The sequence below is a fragment of the Cibotium barometz genome, chromosome 65 (genome assembly GCF_041138505.1).
Source record: "Cibotium barometz isolate CiBa-2024 chromosome 65, ASM4113850v1, whole genome shotgun sequence".
In the NCBI taxonomy this organism is placed as follows: Eukaryota; Viridiplantae; Streptophyta; class Polypodiopsida; order Cyatheales; family Cibotiaceae; genus Cibotium; species Cibotium barometz.
The window spans coordinates 3,505,057-3,527,711 of NC_141110.1; the positions used below are offsets into that span (position 1 = coordinate 3,505,057).

A 22,655-nucleotide genomic window follows, 5' to 3' on the forward strand; every position below is an offset into this window, starting at 1 on the left:
AGAAGTCTAAGGACATTTAGAGAAGTTTCTGTGTTAGATAAGACTTTAGAGATAGGCAATTCTGGCAGAATTTTGAGGCAAAACTTTATAGGTGGAAGATCAAGGGATAGTCGGAGGAGGGTCAATAGGATAATCAAGAAAGTTGAGGGAGTGTCTTTTACAAGGTCTACGGGCATTAGAGGATCGTAGCCAATGCTAGAGAACCTATTTTGGATTGGGATAAGCCATCAAAATTCAAAAGCAGGTAATAGTGAGAAATTGACTTGTCTACAATTGAGAAAGTATACTATCAGAAGCAAGTGGTCAGCTGAGGGCAACTGCTTGGTTCTCAGAGGTTTTAAGACAAGATTGTGAGACTAGCTAACTGTGGAGGACAATTTGGGACTTAGAAGAGTAGATTTCTGATAGGAAACAAGTAGAAGACTTCAGAGGTATGTTTTAGCCAATTCTGTGGGGCAGCTGGAATTTGTTCTGGTCAGCTGGGAGTGAGTTGAAATCTAGAGAGGCTCTTAATTGAAAGATCAGAGGTATTGGAAGTGGGAGATGACCTTAGAGGACAACCTAAGTAAGCAGCTGGATTGATTAGGGAAGTTGGGAGGGAATTAAAGTATCCAATTGGGGCAACTCAGGACTAGGGGTTGTCAGTTAGGTGTGCTAGTTTCCTCTAGTGTTGTTTCTTCTCAGTTGTGATTCTTGTGTTAGGCTCCTGTCTCACGGTGGTGAGCTTCGGGCGAAGCTATAAAGGCAGTATCTCCCGAAGCCATCAATGTGATAGTGAAACATAAAGAGACGGTTATAAAAAACCCTTTGTTTTATAATATGGAATCTCATGCCCTATGGGGTTAGGTTGTGCAATCTGCAATATTACTTGTCCTTTGTTGTTGAGGTCCTACAATTGAGGACACATTATGAGATTTCTCTTGTGGATCCCTTTGTGAGGAGGTAGTCCCTACAATTAGCTCCTTACAGCTCCTCGTTATATGAGATTTCTCTTGTGGATCCCTTTATAATGAGGTAGTCCGTGAATTGGCTCCTTACCCCTCCCTATGTTCTCTATTCCTTTTCCAAATGGAGAAGAACTGGAAGGCACTTCTATAATGGACTCCTATGGAGAGAAGGACTCTTACTTGCGCTATGTACACTTCCTAATGGGGTATACTGTGAGGAACACTTTTTCTTGGCATTTGTGCCATAAACTATGGCTGTTGTGCTACCTTAGGATAAAACTAGCTCAGAATAAACAACAAATGTTTGAAATTTTGTGGCATCTGACATGGTTTAACCAATTCTCTTGTGGGATCGAACCTTGAGTTCCTACTCGTACTCCTTCACTAGAGTTGCACCCAAAAATAGGGCAATTTAAGGCCTTCTTCATAAAATTTAAGATGTTGTTTACACAATTAGTCGTGGTGAATCCAGAGCTTAGAGGCCCATGGTGGTGGCTCTTATTTCTAGGTGTTCCATTGTTCCTCCACTCATGTCTATGTTTCATTGGCTCATTTGAATCTATCCATCTTAACAGGGAAGCACTCTGTTGAGTGCTAGTCATTTACTGGGATTAAAAGCTTATTGGGTTTGAGGACGTGTGATTTGAAGCACTATAATTCATTGTATTGTCGTTTCTACTAACAATTAGTCTATATCGGGTTTGCATCAAAGTTCCTTAATGTTTTTCAATCACTTTTTTTTTTTTTGCTCTGCTGCTAGGGTCACATATCTAGGTTCATGCCTCTAGAGTCACGTCTCTAGGCTCATGTCTGTAGGTTCATGTATGTAAGTTCACGCGTGTAGGTTCACGTATCTGGGTTCATGCCTCTAGACTCAAGTCTCATGGCTCATGTATAAAGACTCATGTCTCACGGGCTCAAAGCAATGAAATCTAAGCCTCTTGGGCTCTAATTTCATGTAAATCACCAAAAAACGAGAATTTTATCCTACCGATAGATGACAAATAAAATGCCCTAATCCAAACAAACTTCAAAGAGATTTTTTTTAAAAAGCTCCAAAATTGTATATTTTTCAAAATGTAACCTCCTTCAACATCAGACAATATTGGTAATCTCAATAGCTTGGAATAGAGACAAAAAAATAGAGCTAAGCCCTAGGCTAGGCCATGACAAAATAGTGCCGAATATGTCAAAGTCAAGAGCTTACCTTAGCCTTACCAAAGTATATGTCATTAGGTCTTGCCTTAGAGCCATAAAATTTGTAACTCCCCTATGCTTCCCACCTCTTTGCCCTGCATCTAACTGCGGATCGATCTCAAACTATACCACATGACCTTAACCACCAACTTCATGGTGCCTCCTCTTGGACCATCCCCATCTTCCACCCTAGTAGCACCTTCACCCCACTGACTTGGGTGACGCAAGGATGGTATGCTAGCACTATGTAGCTTAGCATGGTTTCGTCAACCAGGCCTAGCATAAGGCACTTTCCCATCTTACCTGCTCAAATGGGCACTTAATCTTTGTAAGATAACGCTCAAACATATAAAGCAGCCTTACCATGCGCTTAATGTCAAAAAGGAACAATCTACGGACCTAGTGTACATAGTTTCTTAAGACTAATAATAAAGGCCATACTATATTTAAGTTTGACTAAACTAGTGTGAACACTTGTAAGCCATTTTTTACGATAAGCAATGACACTCATTCCTTTGTAGCAGTTTTCTTATGAATTCTCCTTCTTCCCTCTTCTTGCTTGCTTGCATCATGCTATTGTGTTCTTACTTACTTAATGGATGTTTACATACCTTGACAACTTCAACCTCAGAATTTTGAACGAAATAAATAGTAAAGATAAAGCTAAAACAATAGAGTAAAATAAGATATTTTAGAGAAAAAACTATAGAACCACTTGGCCATAACAATATTACTAAATAAACTGAAGACAAGTGATATAGAAATTTTATAATATAAATCTTAAACTTCTTCAAAAATAATTTTTAAATTTATGTAAAAAAATGAGCCCATTTTCAAACTCTATATTTTAGAATCGAAACTAAATTACTTTAACAAGCATCGACAATCGAATGGTTACACTATGAACACTACCGAGGCACACTAGTTACACCATGAATGCTACTGAGGCATGCTGACTTGCTCGTATAAAACTTTAGCAATGGTCACATACACATCTCTGTAGAACATCATCTTTACCCAACTTGTATAGTTGTCCGTTGATATGGTGTAGCTAGCTTGATAAGCCACCACATCTTATCTTTAATGATTGACCTTGTGGAAAACCATAAGTAAGGTATTGTGAGATTTCATCACTCTACTCAAGTACCACGGCAATCTTAAATAAGCATGCATCTGGGAGATTGTCATCAATTCCTGTGGTGACACACTCGCCATTAGCAGTTCGTTGACAACTTATCAATTAATACATGTTGTGTACCTTTTCTTATAGTGATCGTAAAGTCAAACTCCAAGAGTAGGAGCAATCATCTTGTAATCCATCCCGTAGAATAAAGCTTATTAACAAGATATAAAAAGGTCTTGTGATCCATGAAGAATAAAAATTTATTGGCTAAAAGATAGTGTCTATAATTTTTCACGGAATAAACCATGGCCAACCCTTCTCTTTCTGTAGTAGTGTAATTCATTTCAACCTCATTGAGCTGCCTATTGGCAAAACAAATAGGGTAGTCTAATTTGTACTCCCGTGGTTGTGTTAGTACACGCCCAATGATAAAATTTGACACATCTATATGCTCATGGAAGATTATGTCCTAATTGAGGTTCTCAATATTGGTGCACTTGTGAGGGCCTTCTTAAATTCATCATATGCTTGCCAATCAACGAGTACAAGAAGTAGATACAATGGCCGTAAAGTCTCTACATAGAATACTATGAACCTTTTATAGTACTTGACATATCCCATAGACCTTTCTACACCCTTAAAATTAGTTACCCTCCATAGGGTGAGTCTTCCAAGACTATAAGTGCACCTTCAGACATTGAGCGTCTTTTAGTAAGTAGATGTGATCTAAGGCCCAATCATACACCAATCTGGCCTCCCTCATAATAGATCTGCTAAGTATAATATCATAAGATTCTGATTGGCGTAAGAAATTCATCACTATAAATGTATGATGATAACATAATGAAAATCATTTTCAATTTGGTTCTCTATAAAATTCCCATGGATCTGTTGGAATTAGGGTCGCAGGAAAGCACACAAAGCTTGGAGAAGAAGAAGCAAGAATGCACACAACACACAATGTATTAGATTGTGCCAATGTACAAAAGATAAGTTAGCCCTAGAAGGATGGGCATATATACAAGCTCGGGGAAAAAACCTCCTAAAGAGGGAAAAAGTGCCCCGGCGGTCCTAAGTGTGTTCACACACATCACTGCCTATATATATATATGGCAAAAACAGATCCCCCCTGGGAGTGATGGTGTGAACAAGAGCTGGCACTCATGTATAGGGGAGTGCCATGCCCGAAGTAGATCAGTCCACAAAGGGGAGCAAGCCCAAAGCTTTGCGAAAAGCTTCGAACTTCTCATGAGGAAGCGCCTTTGTGATGAAAAGATCGGTGAGGTGATAATGCACCTCAATGTGCTGATCTCTCCTGCTGAGAGTCTCTCCCTGACATAGTGATAATGCACCTCAATGTGCTTTGTGCGAGCATGAAAAACTGGGTTTCTCGACTGCCAATGCGCTCTGACTGTCAGCAGTGAAAATAGAGGTGGCAGACTCCTGTCCAACACCCAAGTCAGCCATAAGCCGTCTGAGCCACACACACTCAACCGTAACTGTGAAAGCTGCCCTGTACTCAGCTTCACAACTAGAAGTGGCCACAGTAGGTTGCTTCTTGCTCAACCAAGATATGCATGAGCTACTGAGCATGAAACAAAAACCACTTGTGGACACTCTTGTGTCATAGCCAATCTGAGTCCAAAAAAGCATGTAAATCAGGCGGCAACGATCCCCCTTGGGATAAAACAACCCAAGATATATGGTGCCACTCAAGTAGCGAAAGATACGTTTAACTGCCTTCTAATGCTGAGACCCTGGGCTATGCATAAACCTGCTCACCTGTGAGACTGCAAACTGAATGTCCGGCCTCGTAATGCATACATAAATGAGGCAACCAACAGCTGTCTGATAGAGTGTGACATCAAAGTGATCTCCAGCATCATGTAGACTCAACTTCAAACCTGTCTCCATTGGAGTAGCAATAGGCTTGCAGTCTTCAAGGCCAAATCTCCGCAACAATGTCTCAATATACTTTGTCTGACACAAAGCCATACCTCCATCACACTGCCTAAATTGTATCCCCAAATAATGATGCAAATGCCCCAAATCTGACATTTCAAAATAGGCATTCAAATCAACCTTAAAATCAGCAATATGACTCTCATTTGGTCCTGTGAGTAGCCTTAAAATCAGCAATATGACTCTCATTTGGTCCTGTGAGCAGCATGTCATCAACATATAGAGCAATGATTAGATGTACATCATCCACACGTTTAGCATACAAAGTGCTTTCTGTTGGACTATTCTGAAAACCTTGTGCAGTCAAATATGCATGTATCTTTTCATACCAAGCTCGTGGAGCTTGCTTTAAACCATATAAAGCCTTTTTTAACTACACACTTTGTTTTCCTGCCCTCTTTGAACAAAACCACGAGGCTGCGATACATACACCTCCTCATGCAAATCTCCATTCAAGAACGCGGTCTTTATGTCCAATTGATGTACATTCCAACCATTATGAGCTACCAATGCACAAATGCTACGAATGGTAGTCATACGACAACTGGGAGTAAAGGTCTCATCAAAATCAATGCCCTTTTCTTGAGCATAACCCTTTGCAACAAGTCTAGCCTTATATAGCGATCAACAGTGCCATCTGGCTTTCGTTTCAATTTAAAAACCCACTTACATCCAATGGCCTTTTTACCAATAGGCAAATCACACAAAGACCATGTACCATTCTTCATTATAGCATCATATTCACTTTGCATTGCAACCAACCAATTTTTTGATTTTTGTGCCTCATCAAATGAAAGAGGTTCTTCCTCTTCACACATACTAGACACAGCCAAAGCATAACAATCTGATGCATAAGAGGCATGCTGAAAACCTGAATGAGTACGACTAGACATAAGTGCATCAATTTTACTCACGCAAGGTTTGCACCAGCCATTTAGGCATACCTCTAGCCTGCTCATTTTCAGCCCTATCCTCAGAAATTACATCCTGTAAATCTGCATCAGAAATAGGCTGATCTATGATGTCGTTTGAAATCTGCATAGGCTGAATATTTGCCTCATTAGGACTTACATTTGAATTCCCACGTGTAAACAGAGGCAACAATGTATCAAATACATCCCGTGAGCTCGCACTTGTCTCTTTGGTACATGATCACAAAGGCTACACAACATCTTCCACAAAAACAACATCTCAACTAATCAAGATACGCTTTGATTGCGGATGATACAATCTGTAACCCTTGCTCTCAGCACTGTAACCAACAAAAATGCACAGCCTTATCATCCAATTTTCTGCGTTGTTGCACAAGCACTAAAGCATAGGCCAAGCAACCAAAGACACGCAAGTGACCAATAGAAGGCTTCCTGCCATGCCAAGCTTCGTATGGAGTAATAGACTGCAAGGTCTTAGTGGGACACCTGTTGAGTACATATGCAGCACACACATGACAGCCTCAAGCCAAAACGCATGTGGCAAAGCTTGGCTCTTGACCATACATCGTACCATCTCCATAAGTGACCTGTTTTTTCTTTTAGCAACACCATTTTGCTGAGGGGTATACGGCACTGTACATTGGTGTTTTATCCCACGACTAGCCAGAAATGCATCAAACTCTTTAGACATGTACTCCCCCTCGATCAGAATGGAGGGTGCCCACAGTACAATTGGATACATTTTCAACCATAAGCATAAACTGTTTGAAGCACAAAAACACCTCGGACTTTGCCTTCAGTGGATATACGAAGTACAAGTGTTTACCAAATGACGGTGTTTGCATAGGCCCACATACATCACTATGTACAAGTTGCAATTTGCGAGTGGCCCACACAGAACCATCCTTTGGAAACACAGAATGCTGCATTTTGCCCAAAATACAGCCTTCACAAACATGTTTCAATGGTGCCTCAACAAGGGGCAATGAAGCAACCATATCCAATTTCTGCAAACGCAGCAAACTAGCAAAGTTCACAGATGACCAAAATGAGCATGCCATAGTTTTGCATCTGAAACTGCCTTTTCATTAGAAACTGCATTTGAAACTGCCTTTTCATTAGAAACTGCATTTGCTGAATCTTCCACACCCTTGTCATAAGAATTGAGCCTATACAGCCCACGAAACAAGGTGCCAGATGATACAATAATCGTATCACCAAAAGTCAAATCATGAACAGTACATCTGTCATCCACAAATTTGACTACGAGTCCAAGTCTAGCAAGTGCAGAGACAGACAATAGATTCTTCTTTATCCCTGGCACATACAAAGTATCTGAAAGTGTGAAAGCGCTGCCATTTGCAGTAGTAAGCATAATTTTACCAATGCCCTTCACTGGGTAAGAAGCATTATTGGCACATGTGACAGTATTCCCATTAGGGACAGCCTCAAGACAAGTGAACATATCACGATGCGAGGTAAATGTGCTTTGTAGCACCACTGTCAAAATACCATTCATGAGAGTCAACAGAAACTGCCAAACATGCATCATGTACAGATGGGTCATACTGGCAATACACGCTAAACGCCCATTCTGTATCCTGCACAACATTTGCAAAATCTGCATTTGTAGAAGCATCCGCTATTGTGGCTGCATTTGACTCTTTCTTCTTTGCCTCTTTAGCCTTTAGCTTAGGGCAATTCTTAATGACATGATCATTTACCTTACAATAGTTGCACCTAATCTTTTTCTTGCCTTTATCATCAAGAGCCTTCTCAGACCTATTGTTGCTACCTGTGGAAGGAGAAGAAGTTGCATACCTACTTATAGGAGAAGAAACAGTGGAAGGGGCTGCCTTACCGCTTCTTCTCTACTGGGCAGCAACAAATGCCTGATCACTACATGCTGCCTAGCCCTGTTTTTCCTGGACCGCGCTTCTTGGAAGAGCTTGTTGACTAAATTATCATACTTGACAACATCAGGTCTGTCCTCAGTAACAAGTCTCCACGTGGAAGCAAAAGTCTAATATGACTGAGGTAAAGCATCAAGAACAGTCTGCACAAGAGAATGATCAGGAATAATCTCACCTGCAAAAATCAACTGTTCCTTGAGATCTTTAATCTCAGCAAGAAAAACATTCATGTCATCATCTTCCTGCATAATCTTCGATTCTAGCTCTTTACGCAGGTAAGAGATTTTCGCCTCGTTACGACCTGCATACAAACCAGCTAGAATATCCCAAGCCTGTTTTGCTATTTTAGCTGAACGAATATGTGGGGTGATGTTACGTTTGACAGAAAGTGCAATCAAGGCATGAGCCTGCGCATCTCTACCATCCCAACGAGCTTGTTCAGCAGTGGGTAAAACAGCAGCAACAGTAGAGCTGCTAGAACCTGCAACATCCTCAACAGATCCTACATCCACAGAACCTGGATGTACATCCATACCCTGCACAATGTTCCACACTCCTTTTGCAACCAAAACATGCTGTATCATATATGCCCAAAGTGGGTAGTTGCTGTCTCCATCCAATTTGTCATCAGAGCAGACAACATGCGAAATACATCATTGCTGTTATCAGCCATGGCCACCACTGACTAAAACTGATGCAAAAGCTACCTGTAATAAAGCAAAGACTGAACAGAGAACAACTCGTGCTATGTAGCACGGTCCACAATAGAATACGTATGCCTATTTTGCAAAAAACTGCACTGTCGAAATTTCTGCAAAAAATGACGAAAACACCTGTGCAGAACTTGCAATGCAAAAATGGAGCCCGAAACGACCTCAGATGTGATTTCTGAGACCTGCAAGCGCTCGTGAAAGCTCACCTCAATCAGAGAACGTGAGTCGGAGGGTGCCGACGGCGTAGCCCTGGGAGCCGATGCCTGCTTTGATACCAATTGTTGGAATTAGGGTTGCAGGAAAGCACACAAAGCTTGGAGAAGAAGAAGCAAGAATGCACACAACACACAATGTATTAGATTGTGTCAATGTACAAAAGATAAGTTAGCCCTAGAAGGATGGGCGTATATAGAAGCCGGGGGAAAAAACCTCCTAAAGAGGGAAAAAGTGCCCCGGTGGTCCTAAGTGTGTTCACACACATCACTGCCTATATTATATGGCAACATGATCTTACAGAGATTCCATCAGCTATTTTCACGATAAAGTCCATTTATTCTAAAGCTGCTTTACCCCATCTTTCCTAGCATCTCTTGGTAATAATATGCTCGCCCCTGCTCCACCATCTAGGATCGCAGTTACCTAGTACCCATAGTGGTAAATAGGGATCATGGCTGCATTTGTGTCATCATTCTTATAGTAATGCCCCAACTGGCTCACTAGGATTTGTATAAACTTAGGGGCACTACTTTCTTCCCCCTAAGATGCTCTAGTGTTTTGACTGTGTGTTCTTGTCTTGGTTTCTCTTATGGTTCCAAGGTTCCTTCAACCCACTCTTTTACATCTCACACAGTAGGATTACTATGGAGCAAGGGTCCAATAGGCATTTTCACCTATGATGAGACAAGAACGGCATCAGGCTAGCTACATCCCATGTTCCATGTGCCACTTCGCTATCCCTTACTATGCTTTTGACTCGCTTTTGATCCCATTTTCAGATCGAGGAGTAACTTACCTTGCATGCAGCTCAGGATTCATAGCTGCCAAGCTCCACCAGTGGTTGCTAGCCCCAAGTTCTAATGCCTTCCTCCTTGTTATCTCACCACCAAGAAGATGCTCCACTTCCCTGTAAGGACTCACCTCTCTCACTTTCACTCTCTCACATAATAAGCAAGAGGCACATACACCAAGAATCACACACTCTACTCACCTCTCTCTCTCTCTCTCTCTCTCTCTCTCCAAGTTAGAGAAAGTAGACATGCACAACTTAATTGGCACAAAGGGGGACTGTGTTTTTGCATTATGAGAAATTCACGTATATACAACTAGCCCTTATTCATACTTGGGTGCCCAAACTTAATTGTAATCTACTAAGCTTGGTCATTTACTAGCTCTTCTCATAATATGTACAACTTTTTGAGTGTCATATTGGGCTACTCTCATGTGTAGTAGGGAGCACCTTTGTTAAGCAGCCCAAAATGGGGTTAACAACACCACAAGCTACATAGGCTACATAGGAAGCATAACACATCCGTGGGATTGATGGTACCCAACATGGGTAAGGTAGGTGCAAGAAAAAGCTTGGCTTTAGTGCAATCCTAGAAGTATCATTGACAATCTGCAAACAACTAGTGGGTTGGGCGTCATCACTCTCTGGACAGGCGCAAGGTGTGTGCCCTTCAACATGACATAGTTTGGTAGAAATGTTCCACACCTTGTGATTGGTGGAATATGTGCCAGGACCACCATGGAATGATTTACATGGGTAGATGGTGGTCCGTAACTTCTTGGCGTGACATAATAGTATGTCCCAATACACCAAAATGGCATTTATTGTTGCACTGTTTGCCCAACCATCCAAGTAGCTTTTGGGTGTTGCGACCAGTATCAAGTGCATAGAATTAAAAACAATTCCACAACCAATGGAGACATCGCATGAAGAACCTTTATATCGCCTCATCTTCATGCCGCCTTACCAAGTTGCCCTCAAGTAGGGGTACCAAAAGCTTTCCACCACTTTGCCCTACATCCAGTTGTGGATCCATCTTGAACTATACCACTTAACCTCGGCCACCAATTTCTTGGTGTCTCCTAGACCATCCACATCTTCCACCTCGGTAACACCTTCACCACACTGACTTGGGTGACACAAGGATGCAATCACTATTAGAAAGGGAGGTATGCTAACATGGTTTTGCCCACCTTTTCCCACCTAACCTACCGTAAGGTACTTTGCCATTTTACCTAATCAAATTGACACTTAATCTTTGTAAGACGACATTGGAATATATAAAGCAGCCTTACTATGCGCTTAATGTTAAAAAGGAAGAGTCTACGAATTGTTCATAGTTGCTTAAGACGTACTATATTTAAGTTTAGTTAGTCTAGTGTGAAAACTAGTCACTTATAAGTTGTTTAAGTTGTTTTTGACAATAAGCGATGGTCACTCATTCCTTTGTCGTAGTTTTTTTGTGATCTCTCCTTCTTCCCTCTTCTTGCTTGCTAGCATCTTCAATGGTGCGAGCTCCATGACGAGATCATGAGAGGACTGCTCTGGCCTCCAAAGCTAGGTGGAGGCGCCTACACGACAATCGCCTAAATCCGCTCGGGATGCCGCCCCAGCCTTCGGTTGAGGACTTTGCATGCATCTTGCACATGTGTAGAAAGGAGAGAAACCTAGCCTATGCGCTGCGCTTGCATGCCTGCATGTGCAATTGTGGGCTCGACGCCCATACCTCACTCGGAAATCACCTCGTCCCAATGTTGGCGGAAGTTGGAAGCATTTGCAATGCCCAGAAGGCTTTTGACAGGTTGCTGTATCGAACCGTCTGTTCCTGGAATTCTCTCATCACAGGTTATATTAAATGTGGGAAGTCGCAACATGCTCTCATCTTGTATCAGAAAATGCAAGAGGATGCTTTACGTCCTAATGGGTATACCTTTGTCGCCTTACTCAGGGCTTGTGCTGAGCTGAATAATGTGGAAAGAGGCTGTGAAATACATGCTGACATTGCAAGAAAAGGGTTGTTGGAAAGAGATCTTTTTGTTGGCAGCACCTTGGTCCATATGTATGCCACATGTGGCTCGCTTGTAAGAGCACAGGAAGTGTTTGATGAACTTCCATTTCGAAATATAGTCTCATGGAATGCACTGATTGCAGGATATGCCAAGTATGAGCGTGGAAAGGATGCATTGAATTGCTTTGAACAGATGCAACTCGAGGGGGTCTCTCCGAATGCTGTCACATTTGTTTGCAGCTTGAAAGCGTGCGGCATAATTGCAGCCACACACAAGGGCAGAGAAATACATGCCGAGATTTCCAGAAGAGGCTTGTTGGAAAGTAATCTTGTTGTTAGGAGCGCGCTGGTTGATATGTATGCTAAATGTGGCTTGCTTGCAAAAGCACAAGAAGTGTTTGAAGAGCTTCCTGTACGAGACATAGTCTCGTGGACAGCTCTGATCACAGGATATGTGAAGCATGATTGTGGCAGGGAAGCATTGAACTGTTTTGAACAGATGCGATTTGAGGGGTTTTCTCCAAATGCTGTCACGTTTGCTTGCAGCTTGAAAGCTTGTGGCATTATTGGAGCCACAGACAAGGGCAGAGATTTGCATGCTGAGATTGCCAAAAGAGGTTTGTTGAAGAGAGAGCTTGTTGTTGGCAATGCACTGGTTGATATGTATGCCAAATGTGGTTTGCTTGCAAGAGCACAGGAAGTGTTTGACAATCTTCCATTTCGGGACGTAGTCTCATGGAATGCACTAATGACAGGATTTGCCAAGCACGACCTTGCTGAGGAAGCACTGAACTGCTTTGAACGGATGAGACTGGAGGGTGTCTTGCCAGATGCTGTTACACTTGTTTGCAGCTTGAAAGCTTGTGGCAGCATTGGAGCCATAGAAAAGGGTAGAGAAATACATGCTGAGATTGTCAGGAAAGGGCTGGTAGAAAGAGACCTTATTGTTGGGAACGCTCTGATCGACATGTATGCCAAATGTGGCTTGGTTACAAAAGCACAAGGAGTGTTTGACAAGCTTCCAGTTCGAGATGTAGTATCTTGGACAGCCCTGATTGCAGGATATGCTGAACATGATTGTGGCAAGGAGGCACTGAAACGTTTTGAACAGATGCAACTCGAGGGAGTCTCTCCAAATGCTGTCACGCTTCTTTGCAGCTTGAAAGCTTGTGCAAGTATTGGAGATGCAGAAAAGGGCATAGAAATACATGCTGAGATTGCTGGAAAAGGGTTATTGGAAAGAGACATTGTTGGCAGTGCATTGATCGACATGTATGCAAAATGTGGCTCACTTGCAAAAGCACAAGAAGTGTTTGACAAGCTTCCAGTTCAAAATAAACCATCTTGGAATGCATTAATCACAGGATATGCCAAACACCAGCATTACGAGGAAGTACTTAAGTGTTTTGAACTGATGCAACTTAGGGGCGTCTCTCCAGATGATGCCACATTTGTTTGCTGCTTGAAAGCTTGTGGCATTATTGGAGCCACAAACAAGGGCATAGAAATACATGCTGAGATTGCCGCAAAAGGGTTGTTGGGAAGAAACGTTGTCATTGGCAACGCGCTTGTTGATATGTATGCCAAATGTGGTCTACTTGCAAAAGCACAGGAAGTGTTTGACAAGCTCCCCATTCGAGATGTAGTCTCGTGGACTGCACTGATGGCAGGATATGTCAAACATGAGTCTGGCAAGGAAGCACTGAACTGTTTTGAACAGATGCAACTTGAGGGGGTTTCTCCAAATGCCGTCACACTTGTTTGTGGCTTGAAAGCTTGTGGCAGTGTTGGAGCCACAGACAAGGGAGAAGAAATACATGCTGAGATTGCCAGAAAAGGGTTGTTGGAAAGAGATCTTGGAATTGGCAGTGCATTGGTTGACATGTATGCAAAATGTGGCTGTCTTGCAAAAGCAAAGGAAGTGTTTGACAAGCTTCCAGTTCGAAGCTTAGTCTTGTGGAATGCACTGATCTCAGGATATGCCAAACATGAGCAAGGTGAAGAAGCTTTAAACTGTTTCGAAGACATGCACCTTGAAGGGGTTTTTCCAGATGCTGTGACATTTGTTAGCGTTCTCAATGCATGCAGTCATGCAGGTCTAGTGGGTAAGGGTCACATGTATTTTGATGCCATGAGTAATGACTATGGCATCAGTCCCACTCGTGAGCACCAGACTTGCATGGTTGATCTTCTCGGCCGTGCAGGCCACTTAGACAGGGCAACAGCGATGATTAAGAAAATGTCATTCCACCCTAATCTTGTGGTATGGCACACTATGTTGGGTGCATGTCAAAAGTGGGGCAACGTGAAGCTCGGAAGAAAGGCCTTTGAACATGCAGTGAGATTGGATGAAAAGGATGCTTCAGCTTATGTCTGTATGTATAACATGTATGCAGATGCCGATATGTATGAGGATGCGAACAAGGTTGAGACAATAAGAATGAAAAAGAAAGCATGGAAGAAGCCAAGTGGCTGTTGGTGGACTGATGCTGAGATTGTGGATTCGTTTCTTGTTGGGAGTAAAAAACATTCCCAAAACAAAAATATTTATGCAAAGCCAGAAGAGCTTCCCCTCTGAGTGCAGGAGGAAGGCCATGTCTGGTATTAGGTGTCACAGGACATATCCGACAGGTGCAAAGATAAATTTGTTTTTTGGGCTGAGTGTGAAAGAAGAAAAGTCTTGTCTTCAAAGCTGTTCCCTGTGTTGTTTGGCACTGGATGCAATGGAGCTCCATGAAGATGGCTTGCCTGTGAAGTTGGTGGGGCAGTGAGTGGAAAAAAGTGTTGAGACCCCCCGGTCATTGGACGTTGGGCTTGGACCATACATATCCTCATAGGAGGCAAAGCCAATGTACAAGCTGAGCTGGAAGCTAACATCATAACTCTGCCATTCCTCTATTTGTGGTATCAAAGGGTAGGGTGTCTCACCAGGGAGAGCTGCAGCATAACCCTGGACCCACATCTTGAGGTAGTGCTGGACCTGAACCTCCTGCCATGCAACCCTGGGCTGCTTTGGAGCCTTTGCTCTAATAGTTTCAGCTCTGCTGGAGAAGGATCTGGTGTGCGGCTTGTTGCTGGCGTCTTGCAGAGGGCTGTAGGAGCATTGTAGTAGCACTTTTGATGTAAAAGTATTTTTTTGTCAGCGAATGTGACAATACCTTGGGAGGCAGAGAAATCCAATGTTGCGTGGAGAAAAGACAACTCCATTGAGTGCCTACCCTGTAAAGAGATGCAGGCTTCTCTGTTGATCCTGGTCTTACCTGAACTGTGTGGGTTGGCCGAGGAGGACCCAAGAGAATTGAAAAAGCTGGGACCCACAGTTTGTTGGAGAGCTTGGCAAGATAGTTCTCTTTTGGAAGAAGGTTGGTTGATATCTTGTCACTCTTTAACATAGTTATTTGCAAATTGGAAGAGAATGTATTCGACCAGTACAAGCTGGAAGCATTTTCTGTCACAAGTGTTATGCCATATCAAGACATTAATTTGTGGCCTTGATGGATAATACTGATTCTCTCCTGGTTATGTAACTTTTACTTGGAAGGGTAACTACCATAATATAGTAGCCCTTTCTTGCATGAGAGAGAAGTTCAATGTGAGCCTAGCATGCAAGTGTGTAATGAGAGAGGGCTTAGTGTACTTGGTGAAAGAGTGGACAAGTGGTTGGTGAAAGAGTGGACAAGTGGTTGCTTGCTTGAAAAAAGAAAAATTCAATAACATTCTTTCTAGAAGAAGATCCTTCTATTAGTTAAATGAAAAAACCAGCCGAGAGGTTGCATACAACCCTCTGCTGAAAAGCAGTCAAAAGTACAAAATGAATGGTGGAGCTCCCTCCATGGCTGGCCGCTATATGAGAGGGAGACTACATCGGGGGCGGAGGAAAAATAAGCCACATTGGGGCCTGTATTGCCACGCAACATTGTTGTCCTTCCTAGAAAGGAAGGGTCCAGAGGTCCAAGCATGGAGAAACTATTGGAAAAGCATTTGCTCAATGCTCCACTTGTGTTATTTCTGCAGCGGGTGACAGATGTGCTCTATTTTGTAAGGCTCCCTTTATAAGGAGTAGCCATTGCTTGGGAGCTATTCAAAGTCTCTTCAAAACTTTGTTGTACTCTAATATGGTTCTAGTCGGATAATATGGTTGGTTGGTCATTTTGGACTAAGTTGTGGGTTGATCGACGTGGCTGACTTACGTCCATGCCGATCCTAGGTACTATATATATACTAATTTGACAGTCTTAATTCATCATCAATTTCATTGTGTTTAAGCACTCTTGTAAGCAAGACATCCTCCGTTCAGAGTCTCTCTAGATCGCCATCAAAGCTCTTTACTCGGAGCACATGAGTGGGTGTACGCCACTAGTTTGTAATGAAGTTTTGCAAGCATTAATATTGTTTACTCTCCACCACTTCTTTTTGTAATTCAATGCTTTGTGTATTCTTATTTGGTATCAAAGTATAGGCTCTAGGCAAAGCTTGTTTGATAGTCTGCTATTTGAAGACAGATTTGGAGAGATGGCCAACGTGCAAATAACACATTCACTCATGTCTGCTCTCTACCTTTTGGTAAAGTAACTTTTGGATGAAAAATCTCCATCGGCAACCACAGAAGAGCTAACAGCTGTTCATAGATCCAATAGAGGAGCAAAGAGGACCTCCACTCACATTGTCAATATGGCCTTGATGGTTGAGATAAAGGAAGTACAAGAGTCAACCAGCTTGGAGGAAGCATTAACAGATCTGAACTAGAGCAGGGCCATGGAGTCCGAGTATGACTTAATTTTGAGAAACTACACTTGGAATCTTGTGGATCGTTGTGTACAATAGAAGATTATCGGTACCAAGCAGGTTTGGAAGAGCAAGTACAAGTATGATGGTACATTTGATAAGTATAAGACAAGGCTCGGTGAAGCATTTTGCATAGGTCGAAAGGTTCAACTTTCAGGAGGCATTCACCTCCGCAGCTAGATTAACCACTATTCACATAATACTAGCCTTGGCCGCTCATAGGAAGTGACTGGTATTGCAAATGGATGTGAAGTCAGTATTTCTGAATGGCCATGAAGGAGGTTTATAAGGTGCAGCCACCTGGGTTTGAGATACGTGCAGACTTTGGAAGGCATTGTAGAGACCGAACATGCTCCTCGGGCATGGTACCATTGGATATATGCTTTCTTTATAAATACTAGTCTTTCTAAAAACCCATCAGATGCAAATTTATATATTTTCTCTGAGCAAGGCAAGTACATGGTCATTGTCGTATATGTGGAAGACCACATCATGATGGGAAGACCACATCATGATGGGGGACCATGAAAAGAAGATCTGGTAGGACACATGAGATATTGAGTACATAGTTTGATATGACAGACCTTGGGCTTATGCATTTATGTTTAGAGATTGAGGTCTGGCAAAAGTTAGATAAAATCTTCATTTCTCATCAAAAGTATGTAGGAGAAATTTTGAAGGCATTTGGTATGACTAAGGACAAATTAGTAGTTACACCCATGGAGGCTGATGCGAAGCTTTCTGTGGAAGATGCTTCTCCACTTGTGGATATGAAGGACTATAGGGAGTTTGATCTTTATGTGCAATACATGGCTTGATATGAGTTTTGCGTTGGTGTCCTTAGTAGGTTCTCAAATTAGTACTGAGAGAATCAATGGAAGGCAAGATGCAAGTGTTGAACTACATCAAAGGTACCATTGGGTATGACATCACTTACAAATCGATTCTTTCACTAGATTTTGTGACTCAAATTGGGCAAGAGATTCTGATAGCAAAAAATCTATTTATCATTATTGTTTTTTTATTGGGTCTAGAAATACATTTAGGATTAGCAAGATGCAGCCTACAATGGCACTTTCTTCGAGAGAGGCTGAGTACAAGACAACATGCTTTGTTTCATATCAAGTAGTCTAGTTGGGAAGGATATTAGGAAACATGTACGACAATCAAAGTTGCAGGATGATTGCCATGAACCCGATGTTTCATGCTCGCATAAAACACATTGAGATACATTATCATTATGTGTGTGAACTTCTTATGAACGGAGAGTTAGAGCTTTGTCTAACAAAGAATCGTGCAAATATTTTCACAAAGGCTCTAGGGAGAGATTTGCTGGAGTGCCATCTTCATGGACTCTGCATTGGCAGAAGCGGTAGTTCACTTATGGGTGGACATTGAGGAGGGGTGTTGGAAAAGAATTTGCTGAATTCTCCATCCTCGTGTTATTTCTAAGGGTGAAAAATGTACTCTATTTTGTAAGGCCCTCTTAATAAGAAATAGCAATTTTGGTAAGCACCCAAGCACCCGATAGTTTCCAGTTTAGACGCTGGATCATGGCTAAGTGTGGCCAGATGGTTAAGAGACAACTAATGTAAACTTGGCACTCTACCAAGTAGAATGCATGCTTGTACGGGCAATGAGACCAAATGTTCTCAGATTGCAAGATCCATTTGAGGGTCCAAACGGTCTCTGATGGTCGCATAAGAGTTGTGGAAAGTCTTTTCGAGATATTGTTGTACTCTAATATAGCCCCAGTTGGATGATATGGTCGGTTAGTCATTTTTGACTAAGTCGTGGGTTGACCGACATGTCTGGTCTCTGTCCATGCCAATCCTGGTGTCGATCCTGGATACTATATGTAGAATATTTTAGCAGCCTTAGTTCATCATGGAGTTCATTGTGTTCAAGCACTCTTGTAAGCAAGACATCCTCCGTCTAAAGTCTCTCTACATTGCCATCACAACTCCTTGCTTGGAGCAGACGAGTGGGTGCACACCTCAATTTGTAATGAAGTTTTGCAAGTAGTAATATTGTTTACTCTGCACTTCTTTCTGCAATTTAGTCCTCTTGCTACCACCACATGTGATCCTAACCACCTCTGCTGACGCTCGTAGCGGCCTCTATGAGGGTGTGGATGAGATCCATCCAAATGGCTCTGATAATTGTTGCTGAAGGGGTGAGCCAGCCCATGAATGAAATCACTTGATGCTCGTAGCGGCCTGTGTGAGGGTGTGGATGAGATCGATCCAAATGGCTCTTATGGTGAGCCTTACTACACTTGGCCGCGAGAGAGACGTGCCATGCATGCTGCTAAGCTACCGCCGTTCTTAAAAAAAAGAGCGTCCCCCCTCGCCTCTACAACTGAAGAAGCGACCGCCCCCATGTGACTATGCAGTGTTCGTCGACTCAGACCACCAACAAGAGGCCGCTGGGTCCCACCTTGTAGATCCTGATGAGATGGCGCCCTGCCCTGTGGGATAAGCTAAAAACCACAACAGTTTTTAGGTAGTCATGTGCACCATGTCTCATAGACCTCCTGCCCTACCCATGAGAGAGAGAGAGAGAGAGAGAGAGAGAGAAAGACCCACCAAAAGTAGTACGAGGATTTCTCCAATACATAAGCTTCCTTCCAAAATCCCAATCCTAATCTAATTACAACACTAATCTAAGGTGGATAAAAATGAACAATACTCATGGTGATGAGTGTGTACTAATTAAGTTTAGACACAAGTTCAGTTAGGTTACAAGATGGAAACTTGTACTCATAATAAAAATACTTGAGATGTGCTTGTATTCCGATGCTTCAAATGTCCTCCTTTTATATGAGGAAAGTACAACAAAGCTATGATAGCTCATGTGGGATAACTTGGCTTGGTGACTTGGCACTCTAGCATCACTCATTTTAACAATCCTTTGCACCCTTAGATGCATCTTGTGATGCAATATGATGAATAAATTTATCTCCCAAACCTAGTGTAATGATGGCTAATCCTTTTTCATTCTTGCTTAACCAATTGTTCTTTTCATCCCCTTCATCCCCTTCATCCTCCGAACACTTTTCCCTTTCATTTACAATGCCCCATAGTCCATCCTTCATTAACATAAATTTGATCTTAGCTTGCCATATGTGAAAGAACTCCCCTTTAAACTTCTCAATCACAAATGAAGTAATCGTTTTGAGAAGGTCTTAACACTTGAGTATCACTCAGAGTATCACTCAACGTTAGTGTCTAATCTTAGTACAAGAATGATGAATGGAATGATTATAATGCAAGTAATTAATTATGAAAACCCAAAACCAAGCTCTATGTTTTTATGCAAGAAACTACCAATGTTCAAGTGATCAATTGGCCATTTAAATCAAGGGAGATATTGAATGCGACGATATAGACTTGTAGAAAAACTCCGAAACTCATTATTTGAGCTCTCACTTGCCCAAAAACACGAAGAAATGAATGAAATAAAGGCCTATTAACAGAGATGGTTTTTGAGAGCAGAGCCTATTTTGAAATTCAATTTACAACTTAAACAGATCACTAAATGGTATGAAAATTGCTACGCATACTCCACATATACTCAATTAAACAATGGAATGCTCAATTATTACTAATGGTGACAGAAATCTTCAAACATACTCCTTCCTACTATACTGCAGTTTTTGTCACCAGCTTTACTCTTGAGATTTGGAGCTTGGTAAGATGCATATGGTGAGCTTTTTGATAATGATTAGCTTTCCTTCTAGCTTAGTGTTAGTGGGACACTCATGCAATTGGTACTAGTCTTCATCATTCAATCCTCCTAACTGGTTAGATGATTTCTATGTTAGTGTTAGTGTGGGAAATTATGCAATTGATACTACTATTCTCCAAAAGGGAGAAGGATCATATATGGAGCCTATCATCTTTGCTAGCAGAAGCTTTGTCACTATATGGACATGGAGAAGGTGGGTTTATCAATGATCTTTGCTGTAAGGAATTCTTATCTTACTTGTTGCCTAAGCATTTTTATTTTCTTAAGTTCTTCACATCTCATGCCTTTCTTGGCTAATAAAGCTTAGCCTCCTGTTCAATTGTTCAAATGATTAGTAAATCTCCAAGAGTATAATATCATTGAAGGATCCATGCTAGTTGATCTTCTTACTTAGAAGGAGATTCAAGAGGACGTGCAATCAAGATAAAGGGGAAGAGTTCTTATTTTTCTTCTAATAGACAAGAGGAACGTATGGAAGGTGCAGCCGTTTGTATTTTGATGGGGCTTTTAGAAAGGGTTAGAGTAAAGGTAGTATTGGGGTGGTGCTCAAAGATTTAAATTCAAAGGTAATTACTAAGGAGGCTAAGGTAATTGCTAAGGAGGCTAAGGTTATAGAGGATATCCAAACTAATAATGAAGCTCAGTACATGGATGTGTTAGTTGAACTTCAAGATGTGTGGACTTTAGATTCCAGCCCTTGGTAATCAAAGATGATGCCTTGTTAATGGTACGATAGTTGCACACACCTAAGCATGTGTACGGTCACGTGATAGAGAAACTAGCATTAATTCCACATTGGATTGTTTTTTTATGCCAGGGAAAGATAATGCAAAGGTTGACATTTTAGGTGCCTCAAGTCTATTAAGAGGGTGCTCAGGTGCTTATGCTTAAGTCTTCACCTTTTGAAATGTATAATAATGCTCATTTATTAAACACAAGAAGTTGTCTAGTTTAGATAGGTCGTCTTAGAAGAAATATTTCCTTAAAAGGTGAAATATTACACTATGCTAGATGAAGTCATGTATTGGCAATGTATTAATGGGGTTTTGAGAAGGGTAGTCAATTAGGAGGAAGCTAGCAACATCATGGAAGCCTGTCATGAGGGTCCCTATAGAGGTCATTATGCGCAAGAAGACACACCAAGGAAGATTTCACTTATAGGATACTATTGGTCAGGTATGCACAAGGATGTCATGCTATGGTGTAAATCTTATCATTCATGTCAATGTTTAGGTCCATGTGTCCTATGCATCCTATTAATATCCTTTGGCCCTTTTGATAAGGGATTAATTTCATTGGTCATTTTCCAAGATCTTCTCTTTAGGGAAAGTATATGTTCTTGTCACCCCATGGAGAATGCTACTAGGTGGACAAAGGCGTGGAAAAAGGCCAAAGCTATTTTAAATGCTATAGAGATAGTGATTAAGTTTTTTTTAAAACAAAATCTTTACACGTTTTTGGTTTCCCATAAAAAATCCTTTATGATCAAGGACCAAGATTTAGAGGAAATGTTTTAGAGGGTTAGCTCAGCTCAAGTACATTCTTCACCTTATTATCCTCGATGTGTTGAGAAAACCAATGGAATTTTGTACATGACCATCTCTAAACTAACGTAAGAGAAGAAGATCGATTTACATCAATGGCTACCTTTTACTTTATGGGCTTATAGAACCACTCATAAAGAATCATTGGGCTTTGCTCCTTTTCAGCTATATTGTGGGCTTGAAACTACTTGGCCAATAGAGTAGAAGTCAAGGCTCTTAGGCTTTCTGCTCAATTGGAAGCCCTAGATGAATCAGGGATGATGCGTGGTGTAATTTTCAATCCAATCTAGCAAAAAAGAAGATAGGATTTTAATAACAAGGTCAAGAAAGAGAAGTTTGAAGATGGTTAACTAGGATGATGGGATAATTGTTATGATGCCAAGCTTATGGTGAGGTGGGAAGGTCCTTTCAGAGTTATGCATGCTTACTACAATGGTACATACAGTTTAGAAAATTTGGATGGTACACGCTCAAATCTTATTCAACCCAATAACAAAACAAGGAGCCTCATTGCCTAGAGGGGGGCTAAGTATGAGGGCTTTCTTTTCTCTGCTTGAGATGTTTAATTAGTGTAAATAAGTGTGATTTCTATTAAGAAATGAAATGTGTGAGGGTGCAACATGTGTAGATAAAGGGGAGGAGCATGCACATTAGAAAAGGAATAGACTAAATGAAATGTGTGAGGGTGCAACATGTGAGGGTGCAACATGTGTAGATAAAGGGGAGGAGCATGCACATTAGAAAAGGAATAGACTAAGTGCCCAATGTCAAAGGT

General features: G+C 41.6%; 1 protein-coding gene across 1 annotated transcript; it reads left to right on the forward strand.

Moving 5' to 3' along the window:
• Positions 1–11,250: 11,250 nt before the first annotated feature.
• Positions 11,251–15,950, forward strand: LOC147602843 (pentatricopeptide repeat-containing protein At5g27110-like). The gene has a single exon (XM_086797046.1). The coding sequence runs from the start codon at positions 11,395–11,397 to the stop codon at positions 14,377–14,379; it is 2,985 nt and encodes a 994-aa protein (XP_086653172.1). The 5' UTR covers positions 11,251–11,394; the 3' UTR covers positions 14,380–15,950.
• Positions 15,951–22,655: the final 6,705 nt, after the last annotated feature.

Coding starts and splice junctions, on each gene's coding strand:
- LOC147602843 (XM_086797046.1), top strand. CDS start 11,395: ATGCCGCCCCAGCCTTCGGTTGAGGACTTTGCATGCATCTTGCACATG.